The sequence below is a fragment of the Tyto alba genome, unplaced genomic scaffold (assembly GCF_018691265.1).
Source record: "Tyto alba isolate M040663 unplaced genomic scaffold, T.alba_DEE_v4.0 Super-Scaffold_13, whole genome shotgun sequence".
Taxonomy (NCBI): domain Eukaryota; kingdom Metazoa; phylum Chordata; class Aves; order Strigiformes; family Tytonidae; genus Tyto; species Tyto alba.
In genome coordinates, this window is record NW_024881275.1 from 45,947,980 (window position 1) to 45,965,330 (window position 17,351).

The window sequence follows — 17,351 nt, forward strand, 5'->3', positions numbered from 1 at the left end:
TTTTAACTTATTTCCCCTACTAGACTGGCTCCTTTATGTGGTTCATAATATCGAGAGCTTGTGCAAGTGGTGACTATTATGCCACATGATATTGAAGGCAAAGATGAACCACATTTAGCAGCAAGAATATAATTCAGCTCATTATCATGACTTGTGAGTTAGTGAGATAACCCAAATATCACTTCTTATGGTGCTTCTTAAAATATGAAAGGAAATCTATATTATCGAGTCAGGCAGAAGTATGTTGCCTACATTTTAAATCTAGTGACAAATGAATAGAAGTGCACAGATTGGCAGTGTTCCTACAAACCAATACAAACGATGGATTCACTGATAGACATTTGAACTAGATTGCTAATAGTGTTTATTCACATATAAAGAAAAACAGTTGGCAAAGTATAAGATTACGTTCCTGGTTACAAAATCAGAGTGAAAATACCACATTTGTGTCTTTTAATATTCTTCATGAAAAGGGAAGTGGTATATAAAAAATTTATACAAAAAAACTGCAGTATACAACTCTTAAATAAAAAAAATAATCAGTCTTTAGTTCTTATTTACATGCATATGTGAAAAACAAGAGGAATGAAGAGCAAGAAGAATCAGCAAGAAACTGAAATTTGACCTGATGTTTTCCCAACCTCAGTCACATAAGGAAGTTACTAAATTGCTCAGCTGCCTTTTTTTTTTTTTTTAATTCACACCTACTAAGCCTTAGTATCTGCTAAATTGGTGGGAGACAATAAAAAAAATGTATTCTTACAGCTCCTTATGAGTGTTATAGAAGCTGCTGTTCTGCTTTCAATCAGCTGAAATGCCATTATAACAAACAATTCTCAATTTGTTGTTCTCCAAATTTAACAGCCAAGACTTCAATATTCCTTGGGAAAAAAGCCACAGAAATAGTTTAGAGAAAAATAAAACCTGTATCCAGCTGTTTACTTGCAATTCCATATGCTTCTTTGAAAAGTTCATTTAAATTAATTGCTCTGCAAGCAGCAGAACTAACAAAAGCCTTTTTAGGGACCTCATCTTTTATTCACCAGTCAGTCAATATATCCTCATCAATGTACTCACATTTTTGCTGGCAGCTCTGGTAGACAGAATAGTCTAAAGCAGCCCAGACTTGCACAGAGCTGGCCCAGGCAGCAGAGACCAGGATGACAGGTCTGCTGGCTAAGTCAAAACAAACAGCAGCAGTATGCTCCATCCGCGTCTCTTGACAAGCCTGTAAGTACTAGGGCATTTCACAAATCTAGCCCTTCCCCAGATACTCAGAAGGGTTTATGATGTCTAGAACAAAACTGTTTTATAGGAAACAGGAACTAACAGACAAACCACCGCCATTTTGTTTCCCCAAGTAGTCAGGCTGGAAATGGCAATTTAAAAAGGTACATCCATCATTTTCTGAACAAAACTGATCAGAAACTACACTCACATCTGCATGTGAAACTATGTTCTTCAGGTTTTACAAACCAAAAATGCTCCTCAGCTGGAGCACTGTAAATTCTGTTGCCTTAAGGTTTGCAGAGAAAGTACTAGAATATCAAGTGATCCACATGACCCAGCAAATGCACTGTGGTTAAAAAACATGATGAGTACAAACAACACAGAAAAAACACAACTTCCTCTCCTAAAGCTCAGTAGTTGTGCAGCTCTGAAAAACTAAAAGGAAACAATACTTTGCTATGTTTATGTAAATAAATTGCTTATTATTCTGCTATTTTTATGCAACTGCTTCCAAGAGCTCTTTTTTATTTAATGCTACTTTGCATTTAAAAAAATCTTCCATTCAACATTTGAAAAAGAGGTAACTGATGCATAAAATGTATTTTAATTTATTTTAAATTACTGAAACCCATTTGCAAACTTAAAATATCTTTTCTTCACTAAATTGTGCAGAACTATAACAACATAAAACCAACAAAGTATAATTAAAATGGTCTAAAATTCAAAATGCTGTACTATAAAGCAAGGTCTTAATCTAGGAATATGCTAATATTTAGATACAATATTGTAGTAAGAACTGAAATACAGATTCACAGACAAGCAAAGCAAGTGAAATACCTTTAGCCTCCAATTATCTCCTACTTCTGTTTTGATCCTGTTCAGCCAGTTTTCATCAAAGTAAGCTGGATCTCTGAAACAAAAAATGTAGAATATTCATTAAAAACAGGTTACAGAAACTGAGGATATCTTAGTGATTAAGCCCCTATGTTATGCTGAGGTTATTTAAACGATTACCTCTGTATCCAACATGGCCCATATACAGTAGTTCATAATCCTGTTACTATTCAGTTTTCTAAGGTCTTGCACCCTGTTGACAGCACAGCTTCATTTGTGGGCCATTAGTAGCTAATACTTTTGAGGAAGCTGACTACTTGGAATGATTTTGCCATTTTTTCCCTCTGTAAATTCTTATTCCTCTAATTTATCAGCTAGTGCTGGAGCAATGTTTGTTTGCATTACTCGGAAGTGTTACAAAAAATATTACTTTTCCACATATTATGGATTCCTACTGCCATACACTGCTTACAACTATTCCACTTCTAAATAAGAAGCTTGAGACCAAACAATATATATATTGTTTTTATACAGTGAGAAGAGTTAAAGTATCACTGAAGTTAATTATTTATTACTGAGAACACACTTTTCTATTATTTCATCTACCAAATACTAGTAGTTTTTCCAAATCTCTTTTCATGGTAACCCTAGACAAATCTTTTTATGAACACCTTTCCTTAAAAGCTTTTTTATCTTCTGCACTTTTGATGAGGAAATTAATATAACGAACAAAACACCTACTGCTTGTAGAGTATACTTCTATTTCTATAAACTTCTTTCCTCTCTTCCTTTTTCTCACAAGCATCTTCCATAAATTGCTTCAACACAACTCCCAAGACTCTCTTGTCCCCAAGTTCCAAGATCACCTAAAAGGCTAACATTTTCTACTGTTCACTTAAGGCAAATTTTCTTTATATCATACAGAACTTTGAGACTGTTATGGTCAGAACTAAGGGTAGAGAATGCATTACAAATAACTGGTTTTAAAGTAGGTCAATATAATATAAGGAAAGGCTCATTTCATTCAACATCTAAAGTTAATAAAGTTAGAGGGAAAAAAAAACAAAACAAAACAAAACACTTTCTATGTTTTGTAAGCATAAGGTTCTTGAGAGTCAGTGTGGTAAACCAGGTTAGAGTTCCACATGAAGTGTTCTAATACTGCTGCATTTGTCACCGAGTACTTACTAGATTTACTGCTGTATCCTCTACAGATAGAAGGGTTCTGGACTGAGCTCTTTTTTTAAGGGCAAGATACCATGACATCTTTGGAAAAAAGTTCAAGAAAACTATGAATGTGTCTGGAGATTCAAATGATATTTATATCATATATGCTGTAAACTAGCAATTACATCAGTACTTACATTAAGTCACAGACTTTGTAGCCACACTTTATATCTGATGCACAGTATCTCCTGTACTCCCTCTTCCCCACAATGCATCAAGGTCTGCAAGCAGCCCATGATAACAGCAACGGGAAGAGATCACAAACAGCAATGTTTCTCTACTGACACATTCCAATTGCTATTTTTACACATTCTGTTACAGACACTGGTGAAGATTACGGCAGATTTCCTTTCCTCTGACATGGCATCTGCAAATATATAGCTGGAAGAACAGCTTTAATTACTAGTTAAACTGATGACTCCAAATTACTCCCATTCAAAACCAGTGCAGTTCTAGCACAGATGACAGAATCTTAAACTACAAAACAGAAAAAGCAATGTCTTATCCAGAGTTTCATCTGGTTTTGAAATAGATGTTTTCAAATAGCTTCCAAATCGTCTCTCTGCCCTCAGAACATAGGTAAACCTAAAAATTAAATTTATCTGAATACATACAAGATCTACTAGAGATGAAGGCAGCTCACATTCAGCTTTTACATGAAACAAATGGCTCTCCTTGCAAAAAGTCTTAATTTGCCTAACTTCCACCCAATCACAACAAAATCAGATGGACAGTAGTGAAAAAAAATGAGAGTTCAAGACCCATGTAGCCCTTCTTGATACTGCTCAAGCTGTGGAGTACAAAAAGCACCCTAGTATCTTTCAGATGGGTCTTCTGGGAATTGTGAAGATCCAAGTGAACCTTGCTTACAACAAACTCACAACTACAAAGTGTTTATGCATCTGAGTGAGAAAGCAAGTGTGCCAAATTACCTGTGCTTCACCAGCAAAAAAGACCAACATAGCTTAAGGACTGCATCTTATAATTTTAAGGAATGCACTTGGTCACTAACATCTTCAGCTGCTTCAAGGCTACAGTGCCATGAATATACCAATTCTTGACTTACCATTTTCATTGTAAATGACTCTAAGAATCAACACAGGTAAGCATAAACAACTGCCCACAAGCAGAATAATGTTTGGACTGACTTAATGGCTAATACTGTATACTGATTTTCAATGATAAAGATGTCAGCTGAGGAGAAGTAAGAAGATTTCAGGGTCAGCTCCAACTCCTTTCACTCTGGAAGCCTGTATTTAATAGCAACTAAGAAGCCTCTCAGTTACTATTGCAATAAAAGTAACACATGGACCAGCAACTGGCCCTCACTGTCTTGATGGATATCTTAGGTTACCTACACCTTTACATATGTCATCACATATATATATATATAAAGAAGGTCCCTGAGAATTATATCTAAACTCAGTGTGGTGGCTGCTTCCCACAGATCCCATTTCTTTTTCCAAGTATACAAACCTCATGAAAGTACCCAGTGGTCCAGCAGCTGATAAGCAATCTACTATAAATCATCAACACGTAACAGTGGTCAGAATAGTGCCAACAATTCTCTTTAAACCACCTCTATGCAGATTACACAATCATTAGTAGCATATTGCAAAAGCACTTTGCCAGGAATACAAGCAAGAGGTTGGGTATCAATGCCAAACAATTCTAGAATGATCATCTTTTCCTCATCCATAAATCACTTCAGAATAATTCCTAGTGCACTGTTATAATTTAATTTCTGTCCTCAAAAGTCTGATTAAGGTTATGAATTAATTACACCAGCAACATTTTTTCTCTATATCAAACTAATGGAAATCAAATCTGAAATAAAAAATTTTCCAACAGAATTCCTACAAATACTTTTAAAAAGGAGCTTCCAGACACTAGGTCACTCACAGACCTTGCTGTGAACAAGTCTTCCTCTGCTGAATCTTTGGGGAACATGATTCAATCATATTCAGAGTTCTTTAACTCCCTTAGTCCCTGTCATTAAGAAAGACGTTGGCATTTCTTACAGTGTTTGAAAAAGCATCACCTAGACAAATACAAAAATGTGTGGTTGAAAACTGAGCAGATGTGATTACAAAACCTAACAGCTCATTTTGAAGAGGTACTGCACTAAACAAAGGCTGCAGAAAACTTACTGGTGCACCATCATTACCATTGGATCACCTGTTTGAACCAAGCATCTTGAATTCAGTAAGTTCCTGAGCCTAGATCCAAACTTGACAATCTCTTGTGCTGGATAATTTTCCAAGGTATAAAGGTATTTTTGTATCAGTTGATTGGTGCCTAGTATCTGAGAAGTAGTGCAGATAACTGGGACTTTTCCTCAGAGTAAAAGATACTTATGCTGTTGTTAATGCTGTATCACTTCATGTGATGTTTTCAGCAGTGCTCATTTATACCATCTCCATCTTATTTTGTATGCAAATTTGCCTTTATTTAAGCAACCATCTCTCCACATCATAGGCGCAAGAGACAGAAATACTTTTCTGAAGAAAACCAACCCACAGAGCATGTAGTATAACTCATGATTATTACTCATTTTAACAGTGGTACAGTAAGCCTCTTTAAGACATGTCTGTTTACAAAAATTTGCCTCCCCCAGAGATATTCAAAAGCAGGGCTTTTGTGTTCTTCATGTGTCAAAACATACATAGCATGTTCCAATGTATAATATAACAAATTAATAATTCATTAAGTGGGGCACAGTGCACAGATGACAAATGAAAATATATAACCTATCTTACATTTACCAAACCCAGTATAACAGACAAAGAAAGAATTAAAACAAGAGGGACACCTGGTACTAAACAGTTGTCAGAGTGGGAAGAAAGGAAAATTTAAAACTGTAGTATAAAACAGAAAATTATGCTGTTATAGAGATATCAATGGACACTGAAAACATGAGTAACATGAGTGAAAGCTACAAAAAAAAAAAAAACAAACATGAACAAAAAGAGGATGCAATTCAGAAGCAAGCTATGGCACTTCTGTCTGCTCTAAACATAAGCTACATGATTTTAGGCAGTCTACTCATAGTTCAAACTTTTTTTTTTGCTTCCAATAATTTCTTCGGGAGCACAGTACTCTGTAAAAAGACCATCAACACTGATTGTGTACAGGCATCTTATCATATTAATTCTAGACAGAGGGACCAGTAACTTTCACATCTGAACACAAATAAACAGTGAATCTTACAGAATACAAAGAAAAATAAGGTAGAGCATAGGCTGAATTTCCTCCTCTGGGATAATATATTTAGCACTGGGGAATTCCATTCAATGCTACTTCAACCTGAAATTCGAAGATAAATGTTTTATGATTAAAAGAAAGAAAGTGTCCTTCAGGGATTTACCGACACCTACTTATTAACAAGGGAACCTGTAAGCAAAATGCCTGTGGTTGGTTACATCTCACACATTTCTGTCACTTTGTATCACACACTACATCAGTAAAGAGCTTCTGAAAGTGTCAGTAATTCTCTCTGTACCCTTTTATTCTCACAGCCTCTCTCCAGAGTTTTATTATAGAAAATTCTGCTATATGAGTTGTTACCTCTGATGGGTGGTCCTTAATTACAAATGGGCTGCTACCTTGACTGCAAAAAATTGAGAACCATGTACAAAAAACTGAAAACAATTGAAGGAGCTGCTGGCCCCTTCTTAACACTTGAAATAAGGCACAGCTGTTTTTTATCAGCTGATGAATAAGCAATATTCTTCTTTTTTTTCTTTTACTGACAAAAAATCCCACTGTTCTGTGCTGTGCAAATTTTCTGTACATCTAAAGCAATTAATTCCCTGAACTACAGATTTCTTTGAAACTGCTGTCATCATAAACTAGTGTCTTAATTTCATCTTGTTTCCACTATCTCCATGCCCTCATAAGTACCAAAGGACTCTTTCTATGAAGGTGGAGGTTGAAAAAATAGAAAGAATAGACACTTTTAAATTTTAAAGTTTTCAAGAAAAAATGCTATCCTTATTCTCCTATGGAAATATATTCAGATTACTGGATCACCTCAACATCTTTCAATTTGCATCAGTGCTCTACTTCACTTACGAATTCTTCACCGATTGCGTTTTCTTCATTCATAGCAAAGTCTCTTTTTAAAATTCTTTCTTAAATACTCACTGGATATATTAATATGCTCTTTCAGCTATTTTTTAAACAGTAATTAATATATGGTAGTAAAAGTCATGCACCCAAAAGTTGTCAGAATTCTCTTCTGTCCTGGGTTTGAGTGAGTGGTGGTGTTTTTTTGGTAGCGGGGGAAGTCTCATATTTAAGATGGGACGCGGTGAGGAGTCAGATGTGTAAGGAGGAGTTGCTGCAGCTGCATGAACACCAAGGTCAGTGGAGGAACGGAGGGAGAAAGGAGGGGGGAGGTGTGCCGGAGCAGAGACCCCCCTGTATCCTGTGGTGAGACAGCAGGGCGGCCCCCCCTGCCACCCATGGAGATCTACGGTGGAGAGTGAGCAGCTGTGTGGTTTTCAGCTGCCCTCTGAGCTCAAACCACTACATCCTCTCCCACCTCTATGTAATTAACCTATTAGTACTATTAGCCTCAGAGAACACACATTGATAAAGTGGGAGGCAGCTATACTAAAAGATACCCAAATTTCAAGGAACATGCATTACAGAAACAGTAGTTTACCATTCTCAATGGAATACAAGTAATAGCATTAGGGCTTTGTGTCTCCAGACAAGACAATAGATTTGTCCTTTGAAGATTAACCTGCTGAGAGATTTTCATGTCAAAGTCACAGCTGTTCAAGTTTTCACTGCAAATGACATCTGTCTGCAGTGACCTGGTACTTTCAGGCTGCGCTTGCTGTTGAACGTCACTGCATGACTTTTCCAAATAAACTCGAGCACACAGCTGTCTTACTCTTACACATTTCTATACATGCAAAAATTTTCTTCTATATGGTGATCTTTCTTGGGACAGAAAGGGGGCCAGTGTTGTTAATACATAAAGAAGGGTAGACTGGAAAAGCCTGCTCTAGACTTGCTTCATATCACTGAACATTCCCTGATTCCTGATTAGGTACTCTTCCTCTGGTATCTCTTTGAAGGAGCAGAAGGAGGACTTCGCTGCTAGTGTCAAATTTGCTTTTGTTTTCAAGAAAGAAAACTTAAAATGGCTTTGTCAACATGTTTCTGATCAGTTTTCTAGTCAACCATACAAATGCTGATCCCTGTATTTGGCCTATGCTCCCTCTCTCACATCCTGGGAAACAGGCAATATTTGGTTATTCTGCAATCCTTAGTATCTACTTCAAAAAATTGTTCATATGTTGTCATTCCTGTTTTACAATCCAAGATCAGCTTGTTACTGCATTTCAAAGTTTTATCTCCACAGGAACGCAGTCAAGATTTACTAGTATTATTGATAAATATCTGTATGCAGCTCAACGTATTCATAGCACACTATATGCAAAACATTCAATCTGAAGCACAGCTATCAGAAAATATGACAGCCAAGTACTAATTTTGTCAGATTCAAATTATTACCTGGGGCATAGAAAAAGAACTTTAAACTGCTAAGCTGATCTTTACATATAAACTGGGTAAACTAAAGAATTCCCACATTTGGTGTTAGCATGGAAATTGCTATAAGAAATATTTTAAAATCATGCTATAGAAATGCAGTATTTGTATTGTACATCTCTTTTTAAATCATCAGCTCATCAGCTGAAAACAATATCTCAGAACAGTTTTCCTTTCTTAATACTGAGGCAGGGAGAAAGGCAGTATTTCACATCATGATAGTAGCAAGCTAAGATAGTCAACAAGGTTACTGAGGGGCCTTTGACACTGAAGTGTTAATTTTGATTTGTATTAAGGTATATTATGTTTTAGATCCAAATTCCAATTAGTCAATCAAGAATATACATAGTTATCAACTGTTAGCCCAACATTAAGTTAACTGGAACCTGTACCCTACGGAAGAATCATGAAAGTTCAAGATGGCTAAATACCCATACCAAATATGTCACTACTACATTTTTTCTAAATGCTATGAAGACAGATTCCCAGATGATTATGCTGAAATCCTGACTTACTGTAAATTTTACTGAACACACCATTTACATGGTCACCACCTTTTTATACTCCAGCAAGTAAAAGAGGATGATATCTTTCCAAACCTAAAAAAATGTAACAGTATCTGATTTACGTTGTATTTACCTCCAGACTTGTAAACTTAATGTTCAGACTTCAGAAAACTTATATGTGAGCTGATTTAAATTCTGGGCTGGAAAACCATTTCTACTGGGGGGTAGGGTATTGTCATCCTTTGTGTACCAGTAAAATAGATTAAAACGGTAGAAAGACTGCTTCAATTACTCTGAAGTAATAGGACTGTTGACGTTACTTGAAATTAGTTGTTTGATACAAAAATACATACACATTTGATAATTCTTGTAAGTGATGCCTCATCTTCCTCATGGAAGGAGAAAGTAAATGCAGAAAGAAACTTCACAACACTTACATCTTCTTCAAAGTTTCACACAGTTTTGTACTTCAAGCCTTTGGGATTTTACACTCCAGATCTTACCTTTCCACATGCTAAGAAGTGTTCCCTTGACTACATGGAGATTTCCTCTTTCCCCCTTTTTTCTTCCTGTGAACTGGCAGCTTTTTCTTCCACTAGGAAGAAGGCTCCTGCTCCGCCAGAGGATTTGTAACTACAAAACAGATTCAGTGCCCTCATAGCATTTAAGGGGCTAGGAACACTGTCAAATGAATCAGCTGTGTTTGGTAAACCTGAGCCATGCAGCAGCACAAAAGGTAAGTGGCAAGCATTACCAAGGGATGTAGAACCCTCATCTTTTGACTGACTCGTCATCTTAGAAGTGTTACTGTTTGCTAGGGGTTTGAATTCATGGCATTGTTGAAAGACTGCCAAAGCTTGTCCAGGAGGCCTCAGACTATTATTCTTGCTCTTCTACCTGAGCACCAGCTGTACAGCTAGGGAGACCTGGAAAGTACCAAGTGCGATTACAAGGTTCTGGAAATTATGGGTAGGGCCCAAGTGGTATTCTCCCCAGTCACACCAGTTATCAGGAAGGGCTTGAGAAGCAGACAGATCTTGCAGGCCAACAACCAGCTGTGAACTGGTGTTGGCAGCATCATTTTGGTTTCCATGACCAGAGAACCCTCTTTGAGAATCCAGAACTGCTTGGAAGAGATGGGATCCACCTGACTATGGTGGGCTGAAGCATCTTCACCAACAGGCTGACCAATCTGGTAAGAACAGTTTTAATCAAGGAACAAGAGAGGATGTTTCATTGTATTTTGCCTCAAGTGACAAAGTAGTGAACTCTGTTGGCAAGTAAAGGGTGTGGCACGATGTGAACAAGAGACACCGCATAGTCAACAAAACAGGGCTGAAGTGGGGTCACCCCAAGCATATGCACATAAATAAGGAAAAGTCTACAGAAAACCACTACAGGGAACACTCTCATTCTTGGGAATCAATAATATTGGATGCACATGTGAAGTGTCTGTGCACTAATGCATGCAGCATGGAGAACAAACAGGAGAAAATAGAGTTCTGTGTGTAGTTACAAGTTGAAAGATGGCTCAACTGCCAGGCTCGAAAGGCTGTTAGTAGCAGCATGAAGTCCAGCTGGAGGCCCGTCCCCAGGCAGCATACCTAATGGGTTAATACTATTAAATGTAGTGACCTAGATGATGGAACAGAGTGCAAGTTTTCAGATAATACAAAACTGGAATGAGTATTTGATACACCTGATAGTTGTGCTGCCATTTGGGAGGACCTTGACAGGCTGGAGAAATGGGCTGACAGGAACCTTATGCATTTCAGCAAAAGTACGTGCAAACCCCATGCACCAGTATATGCTGGGGACCAACTGGTTGGAAAGCAACTTTGCAGAGAAGTAGCTTGGTAGAAACCAAGCTGAACACATTACAGCAACGTGTCCTTGTAGCAAAGAAGGCCAATCACATCCTGGGCTGCACTGGGAAGAACACTGCCAGGAGGCCAAGGGAGGTACTACTCAGCTTTGGTGAGACCACATCTGAAGTGCTGTGTCCTGGGATCCCCAGTATGAGAGAGATCTGGACATATAAGAAAACTCAGCAAAGGACAATTAAGATGATTAACAGACTGGAGCATCTGTCACAACCAGGTGAAACTGAGTGAGCTGTGTCTGTTGAGCCTCAGAAGGCTCAGTGGGATCTTATCAATCCTGTGTATAACTATCTGATGGCTCCTCCCATAATCTTCTCAGTGGTGCCCAGTGAACAGGCAAGAAGTAGTGGACACAAATTGAAATACAAGTACTTCTATCTGAACATAAAGAGATAAATGCCCCCAGCTTTTTTGTGGTGGTGGTGTTTTCTGGGTTTGGGTTTTTGTGTTGGTTTTTTTTTTGTTTGTTTGTTTGCTTGTTTTGGGTTTTTTTAGCTGCTGTTTTTTTAAACTGAGGGCAATTGAATATTGGAATAGGTAGCCCACAGGGGCTGTAGAGCCTCCATCATTCCATATACTCAAAATCTGACTAGACACAACCCTGGGGCAACTTGCTCTAGCAAACTCTGCTTTGAGCAGGTGAGTTGGATTAAACACTACACAGGTGCCTTTCAATGCAAACCAGAACTCAGAGAAAACTGTTCATATCTATTCTGTACCTGTCCAGTCTTAATTTTCAACAAATTACATAGAAAACATTTTATTGTGCATTTACACTCAAGACAGTACCCTCTTCATGTGAAAAGGAATAAACCATACTTTTTTTTTTTTTTAAATAGATCTGTAGGAACTGGCATGCTCAATTTGGACTGCTGACTTTGGTAAGTGCTGTTTCAGTTTCTAATGAGCAATAAAAAGTTGTGTTTCTGTGAAAACAGGTAATTCTGCATACAGCTACATTCCAGGTGCATAGCTGTAGTCCCCAGAAACATCCTAGATTATACTGAGATGTTGAAGTACTGAATTTTATCCTATTTGATCTTAAAGTTCAAAAGAACAAAAACATTACCTAGTAACGTCTATTATTCCTTCACCTACTTTAAAGAACATAGTATTTTTGCAAACAACTAAACTGACAGTTCCATTCAGTTTATCACAGAAGTTTTATTGCATGAAACTAATTCCAACATTACTGATATACTGGCTCTATTTTTAAACCGTGATTAGAGCCAATACATTAACCTGCACCGGTTCCAAATTTTTAAAAAGCTTCCATTTGTAAGCTCAGCTTTAATCCAACTTACTTTACAGTAAGCTTATGCTTGAATAAATATCTCCCTAAGACAAAACTTCTTTTTTTTTTTTTTTGCATTTAAGATAGTTATCTGAAAACTCTAAACATTAGTCATGTTCCAGATTAAAGTACTGTTTAAGCATAGGAAAAGCCACATCCTTGTGGAATACCAGCCAAGTTTGAACCAAAATACACTTAAATACATAAAAATGTATAGGTAGTAAAACTGTATTTATTTCATTAAATCAATAATTCCTTACATTTTTTGAAGAACCTGGGCCATCACAACCCCATTCGTTAAATCTTCCACGGTCTGGCATGGTGCCTCGACATTAAACGTCTGGATCTGTGGGAAAAAGGAAAAGGTTATCTATCTTCTTTTACTTGAATGTCAAGGGATTTTCAAAAGTAAAACAAAAAAGCTACCAAATAGCAAACAGAACAGAGTAAACCCCACACATTTAGTGTATGTGTGAGGAATTAAGAAGCTTTAAATTTAATAGCAATCAAGAAAATGAACTACTGACAGGGCTTAGCATCTTAATTTCCATAACCTTGTAAACTCTGCTACAAGTAACAGCAGTACATTCTCCAAAAGGCAAATTTTTCATAGTATTTTCTCATTTGGGAAGTCACTGGGCCTTCTGATCTGCCACACAAGTACTTCTGGAGCATATATTCAATAACACTTTCTCAATGAGCATACATAAGAAATTCAGCTTTTAGAAGTAGCACTGATCACACAGAACTCTCATAGGCTCCCCACAACTAGAAGATCAAATGTAGAGGGACATACATACTTCCTATTTAATTATTCCCTACTATCAAATGGAAGAGGAGAGCACAATGCTGCTGAACCCGAATGGATCTATGAACTATTTGTGTTCTCGATATTTCAGGGTGTTTTATTAACACAGTAACCGACAGGAAGGTCCATACAATGGCAAGCCTCTGGTCTTCAGATGGAAGCTAATATTCTGAAGGGGAATGGCAAGGACCATAGGACTGTGCTGTCTGAATGCAATTACTTATGACTAAAGATGAGTTAGATTCCCCTCCACACACTGAACACACTTACTAAAACCAACCTAAAGTTAATTTTCTGAGGATGTTGTGTAATACTCCAGATTACGGTGGAACAAGAATAATCTCTTAACAAAAAAAAAACCTCATCAATACACATAATTTCTGTATAGCTTCTATCCATCAATTCAATTTTGATGAATATAGCATACAGGTGTCCTGGGTTGAGTGAGTGGTGGGGTTTTTTGGTGGCAGGGGAGGGGGCTATCGGGGCAGCCCCCTGTGAGAAGCTTCTTGAAGCTCCCCCAGCTCCAAGTCAGCTCCACTGCTGTTTGGGAAATTGAGACAATCAGCTGCGCCTCTGCGATAACGTATTTAAGAAGGGACGTGGTGACGGGCAGTCAGACTGGTGAGGAGGAGTTGCTGCAGCTGCGTGAACACCAAGGTCAGTGGAGGAACGGAGGGAGAAAGGAGGGGGGAGGTGTGCCGGAGCAGAGACCCCCCTGTATCCTGTGGTGAGACGGCAGGGCGGCCCCCCCCTGCCACCCATGAAGATCTACGGTGGAGCAGACATTGATTTACAGCCTGTTGTTCCTGCTCAGAATAATCAAGGTTCTGTGCCCGAAGAAGGCCGGGGTCTCATGGGAAAAGGCAGCCCCGCTGCTGTAATTCAGTGCTGGGAGGATTGCAGCATGCCGGGGTGTCCCACGCCAGAGCAGCTCGGGAAGGGCTGCAGCCGTGGGAGGGAATCCAGTCGGAGAAAGTTAGTGAACCACGCCAGAGCACTGTAAGGAAACGCTGTGGCTCGAGGGAGGGACTCTTGTTGGAGAAAGTTTGTGGAGGACTGTCTCCTGTGAGAGGGGGACCACGATGGAGCAGGAGGAACAAGTTTTGGGCACTCCCCTCACCGAACATGAAGGAAGTGGCAGCACTGACTGCACCCCCCATTCCCTGCCCCTGTGCCACTGGGGGAGGAGGTAGAGATATCGGGAGCAGAGCTGATCCCGGGAAGAAGGGAGGGGTGGGGGGAAGGTGTTCTCAAGATGTGGCAATGCTTCTCACTGTCCTACTCTGTTATGTGTTGTTAGTGTCTGTAATAAATGTATGTTCTTTTTTTTCTTCCCCTAATGAGTCTGCCTTTTGCTCGTGATCATAAAAGGGGGATTTTCCCCCATCCCAGTCCTATCTTGAACCCCAAGCCTGGCTCTCTGTCCCTTCTCATTGCTGGAGGGGAAGGGAGAGAGAGGTGCTGCATTGTGGTTGGCTGTCAATCAGGCCTAAACCACGACAACAGGCTATCTGAAATCCTCCCCCTACCATATCAGCAAACATACAAATACACAAGGCAAAGCTCTTTTCTCCCTTCCTCTTTCAGTGTAGAAAAGAGCCTTTCTGCTTCAGCACAGTCTCTTCAAATGGTCTAAGTTATTTGATCATTTACTTTAAATGAACATTATTTTTAAATGATGCGGATGAGTTTTGTGAAAACAGTTTTGATGACGTCATTTGGAGAGTATCTGCCTAACGCTCTCTGCTGTTATCCTTCTCCTTGAGTAAGCCTGGGCTTATTTATTGAAAGCAAGAAAGCCTACAAGACAGCTTGCAGCTTCAGGCTAAATAAATGTTACATATATCAACCATTTTTTACTGAACAGCATGTACAACCATTCATGCTTTAGTGGTATTTGAAACACTAATGCCAGTCCAAGCCATTTCCCAATAAATGCCCTCTAGATATGTATCTTACAATAAAAGACAATTCAAGTAACAGGGGAATCTTGCAGGTCCTTTTTTGAGGAGAATGATCTCAAAATATCAAAAGCACAATATCCAGATTCTCATAATACCTTTGGAATGTCACAAAAGCACTCTAGCAACACCATTTAACATTAATTTGGAGAACAACACCTACACAAACATCCTTTCTTTCCTTTACTCCGGAAGAAAAAAAGCCTAGCACTTAATTGGGAAAAAAACCCAGCAACAATAGCCGTGAAGACCCAAAAAACTAAGCTCTCAGAGTACGTTTGCTAAGCAAGTTCAGTGAGCAACAGTCATGAATAATGTTCGTGTTCCATGAGTACAAGAACAAATTACTGTGTGGCATACAAAACAGATGGAAGCAAATTCTACACTTCAGATTCAGTAGATTTTCCTATAGCTTGGTCTGAGCTACACAGAAAACACAGTTCCTTACTTCTCCAGAAAATCAAGAAGCTGTCATAGATTGACAAAACACTAGGTGAAAATCAGGGTGGGTGGGTGGGAAAAAAAAAAAACACACACATGAAAAGCACCACGTAACAGGATGTAACATCAAATTGCAATTTTGCCAGAAAACTGAATTTACCTACAGTCTCTTTACAACAGTAATACCGTTGAAGGAATACAGAGACAATTCTGAATTTACAAACTCAGCAACACATTAAACAGAAAAAAATACTTTTTAGCAAAAAAATCGGCAATGACATCATGGATGATTATGCTTGAATAACTTCAGCAATTTAGAAGGATAAAATTCTCAGGCATAGACAATGAAAACTTGTTTCTAATTTTGCATATTATACCTTTAAATAATGAAAATTTAAATCATTGTTATACAATAGCCAAATCAAAAAATCACTTAAGAAGAATGACTACTACTATAATTTTTAAAAAATAGACAAAGTGAAATGCTCTTTTCAAATCAACAATACAGACATTAAGGAGGTCTTCAAACAGAATGCAAACTCATAAGATTTTTTTTTTTAATTCATTTTATATATTGATATATGAAAAACCTCCTTAACTAAGTAAAAGTATACATAAGAGATGTCATGATACTGACATAAGAAGAAGGGTTGCTAAGCCTATTTACATGACACAGAAAACCAAGATGCATACTCTGCTGTTTTGCAACTAGTTTTATCACCATACTTCCCCATTACTTTATACACAAGAAAAGGTCAAAACTGTCATTAAGACTCAGGTAATCAGTCTGAACTCTTTTTTCCCCACAGTCACACATGCAAGATTGCATTGCAGACAATAATGGTTTTCATAGTTAGATGACAAAGAACAGAAAGGAAGACTAATACTAATTATATTACTTGTTTCTTGACATACATTTAAATTTTTTAATAAATGTCTTTGCTTGCATAAGAAAGGAATATACAGCATAATATTTCAACTAAGGTGTCAAATGTGTACTACAAAACGTTTATTCAGCTCTTAAAACAAAGGAACTATATCCTTTTAATATCCTCAGGAGATACAAAAGTAAGAAGTTTTCTTCAAAAAAAACCCTGCAGAAAACAGCTTTTCAAATTTATGTCAAAGTTAAATTCCTATACCATTTGCAGATAGTGCTACAAGTTGCTAAATCACTCTAAGAAACAGTAGAGTTCATTTTCCAGAAGGGAGAAAAAGAATGTGCCAATGCAGAACCAGAGTCCAGCTGTAGAGACAAAAAAGCAAGTATTTTTGTGTGTGCCTCTAAACAGCATTTCAGTAACAGCTGTTAAAACACTGCCCTTCCCGTGCATTGTGATGTGTTTCCTCCTGGAAGAATTCTCTCTCATCCAGCTGGAACCACTCCTACTTCTTGAGTGTTTGCAATACTGTGCCCATTGTTAGTTCCCCAAAATTGTAAATTAATTCCCATTCCCCATTATGATTCTTTCCTACTTCTTGTACCGCTACATGGAGCCTTGACATCATGCCTGAGGGAAGAGATGCCATCAGCAGGAACCTGGACAAGCTCAAGAAATGGGCCCATGTGAACTTAATGAGGTTCAACAGGGCCAAGTG

General features: G+C 38.1%; 1 protein-coding gene across 5 annotated transcripts in view; it reads right to left on the bottom strand.

Moving 5' to 3' along the window:
- Positions 1-17,351, bottom strand: part of HOOK3 (hook microtubule tethering protein 3) — a 105,245-nt gene that overhangs the window by 75,795 nt on the left and 12,099 nt on the right. For all 5 annotated transcript variants that reach the window (XM_032990670.2, XM_032990662.2, XM_032990680.2 and 2 more), the window contains exons 2-3: positions 12,800-12,885; positions 2,068-2,140 (exon numbers count right to left, since the gene is read on the bottom strand). In XM_032990670.2, the coding sequence (XP_032846561.2) occupies positions 2,068-2,140; positions 12,800-12,885 (159 nt within the window). The remainder of the gene's footprint in view (positions 1-2,067; positions 2,141-12,799; positions 12,886-17,351) is intronic.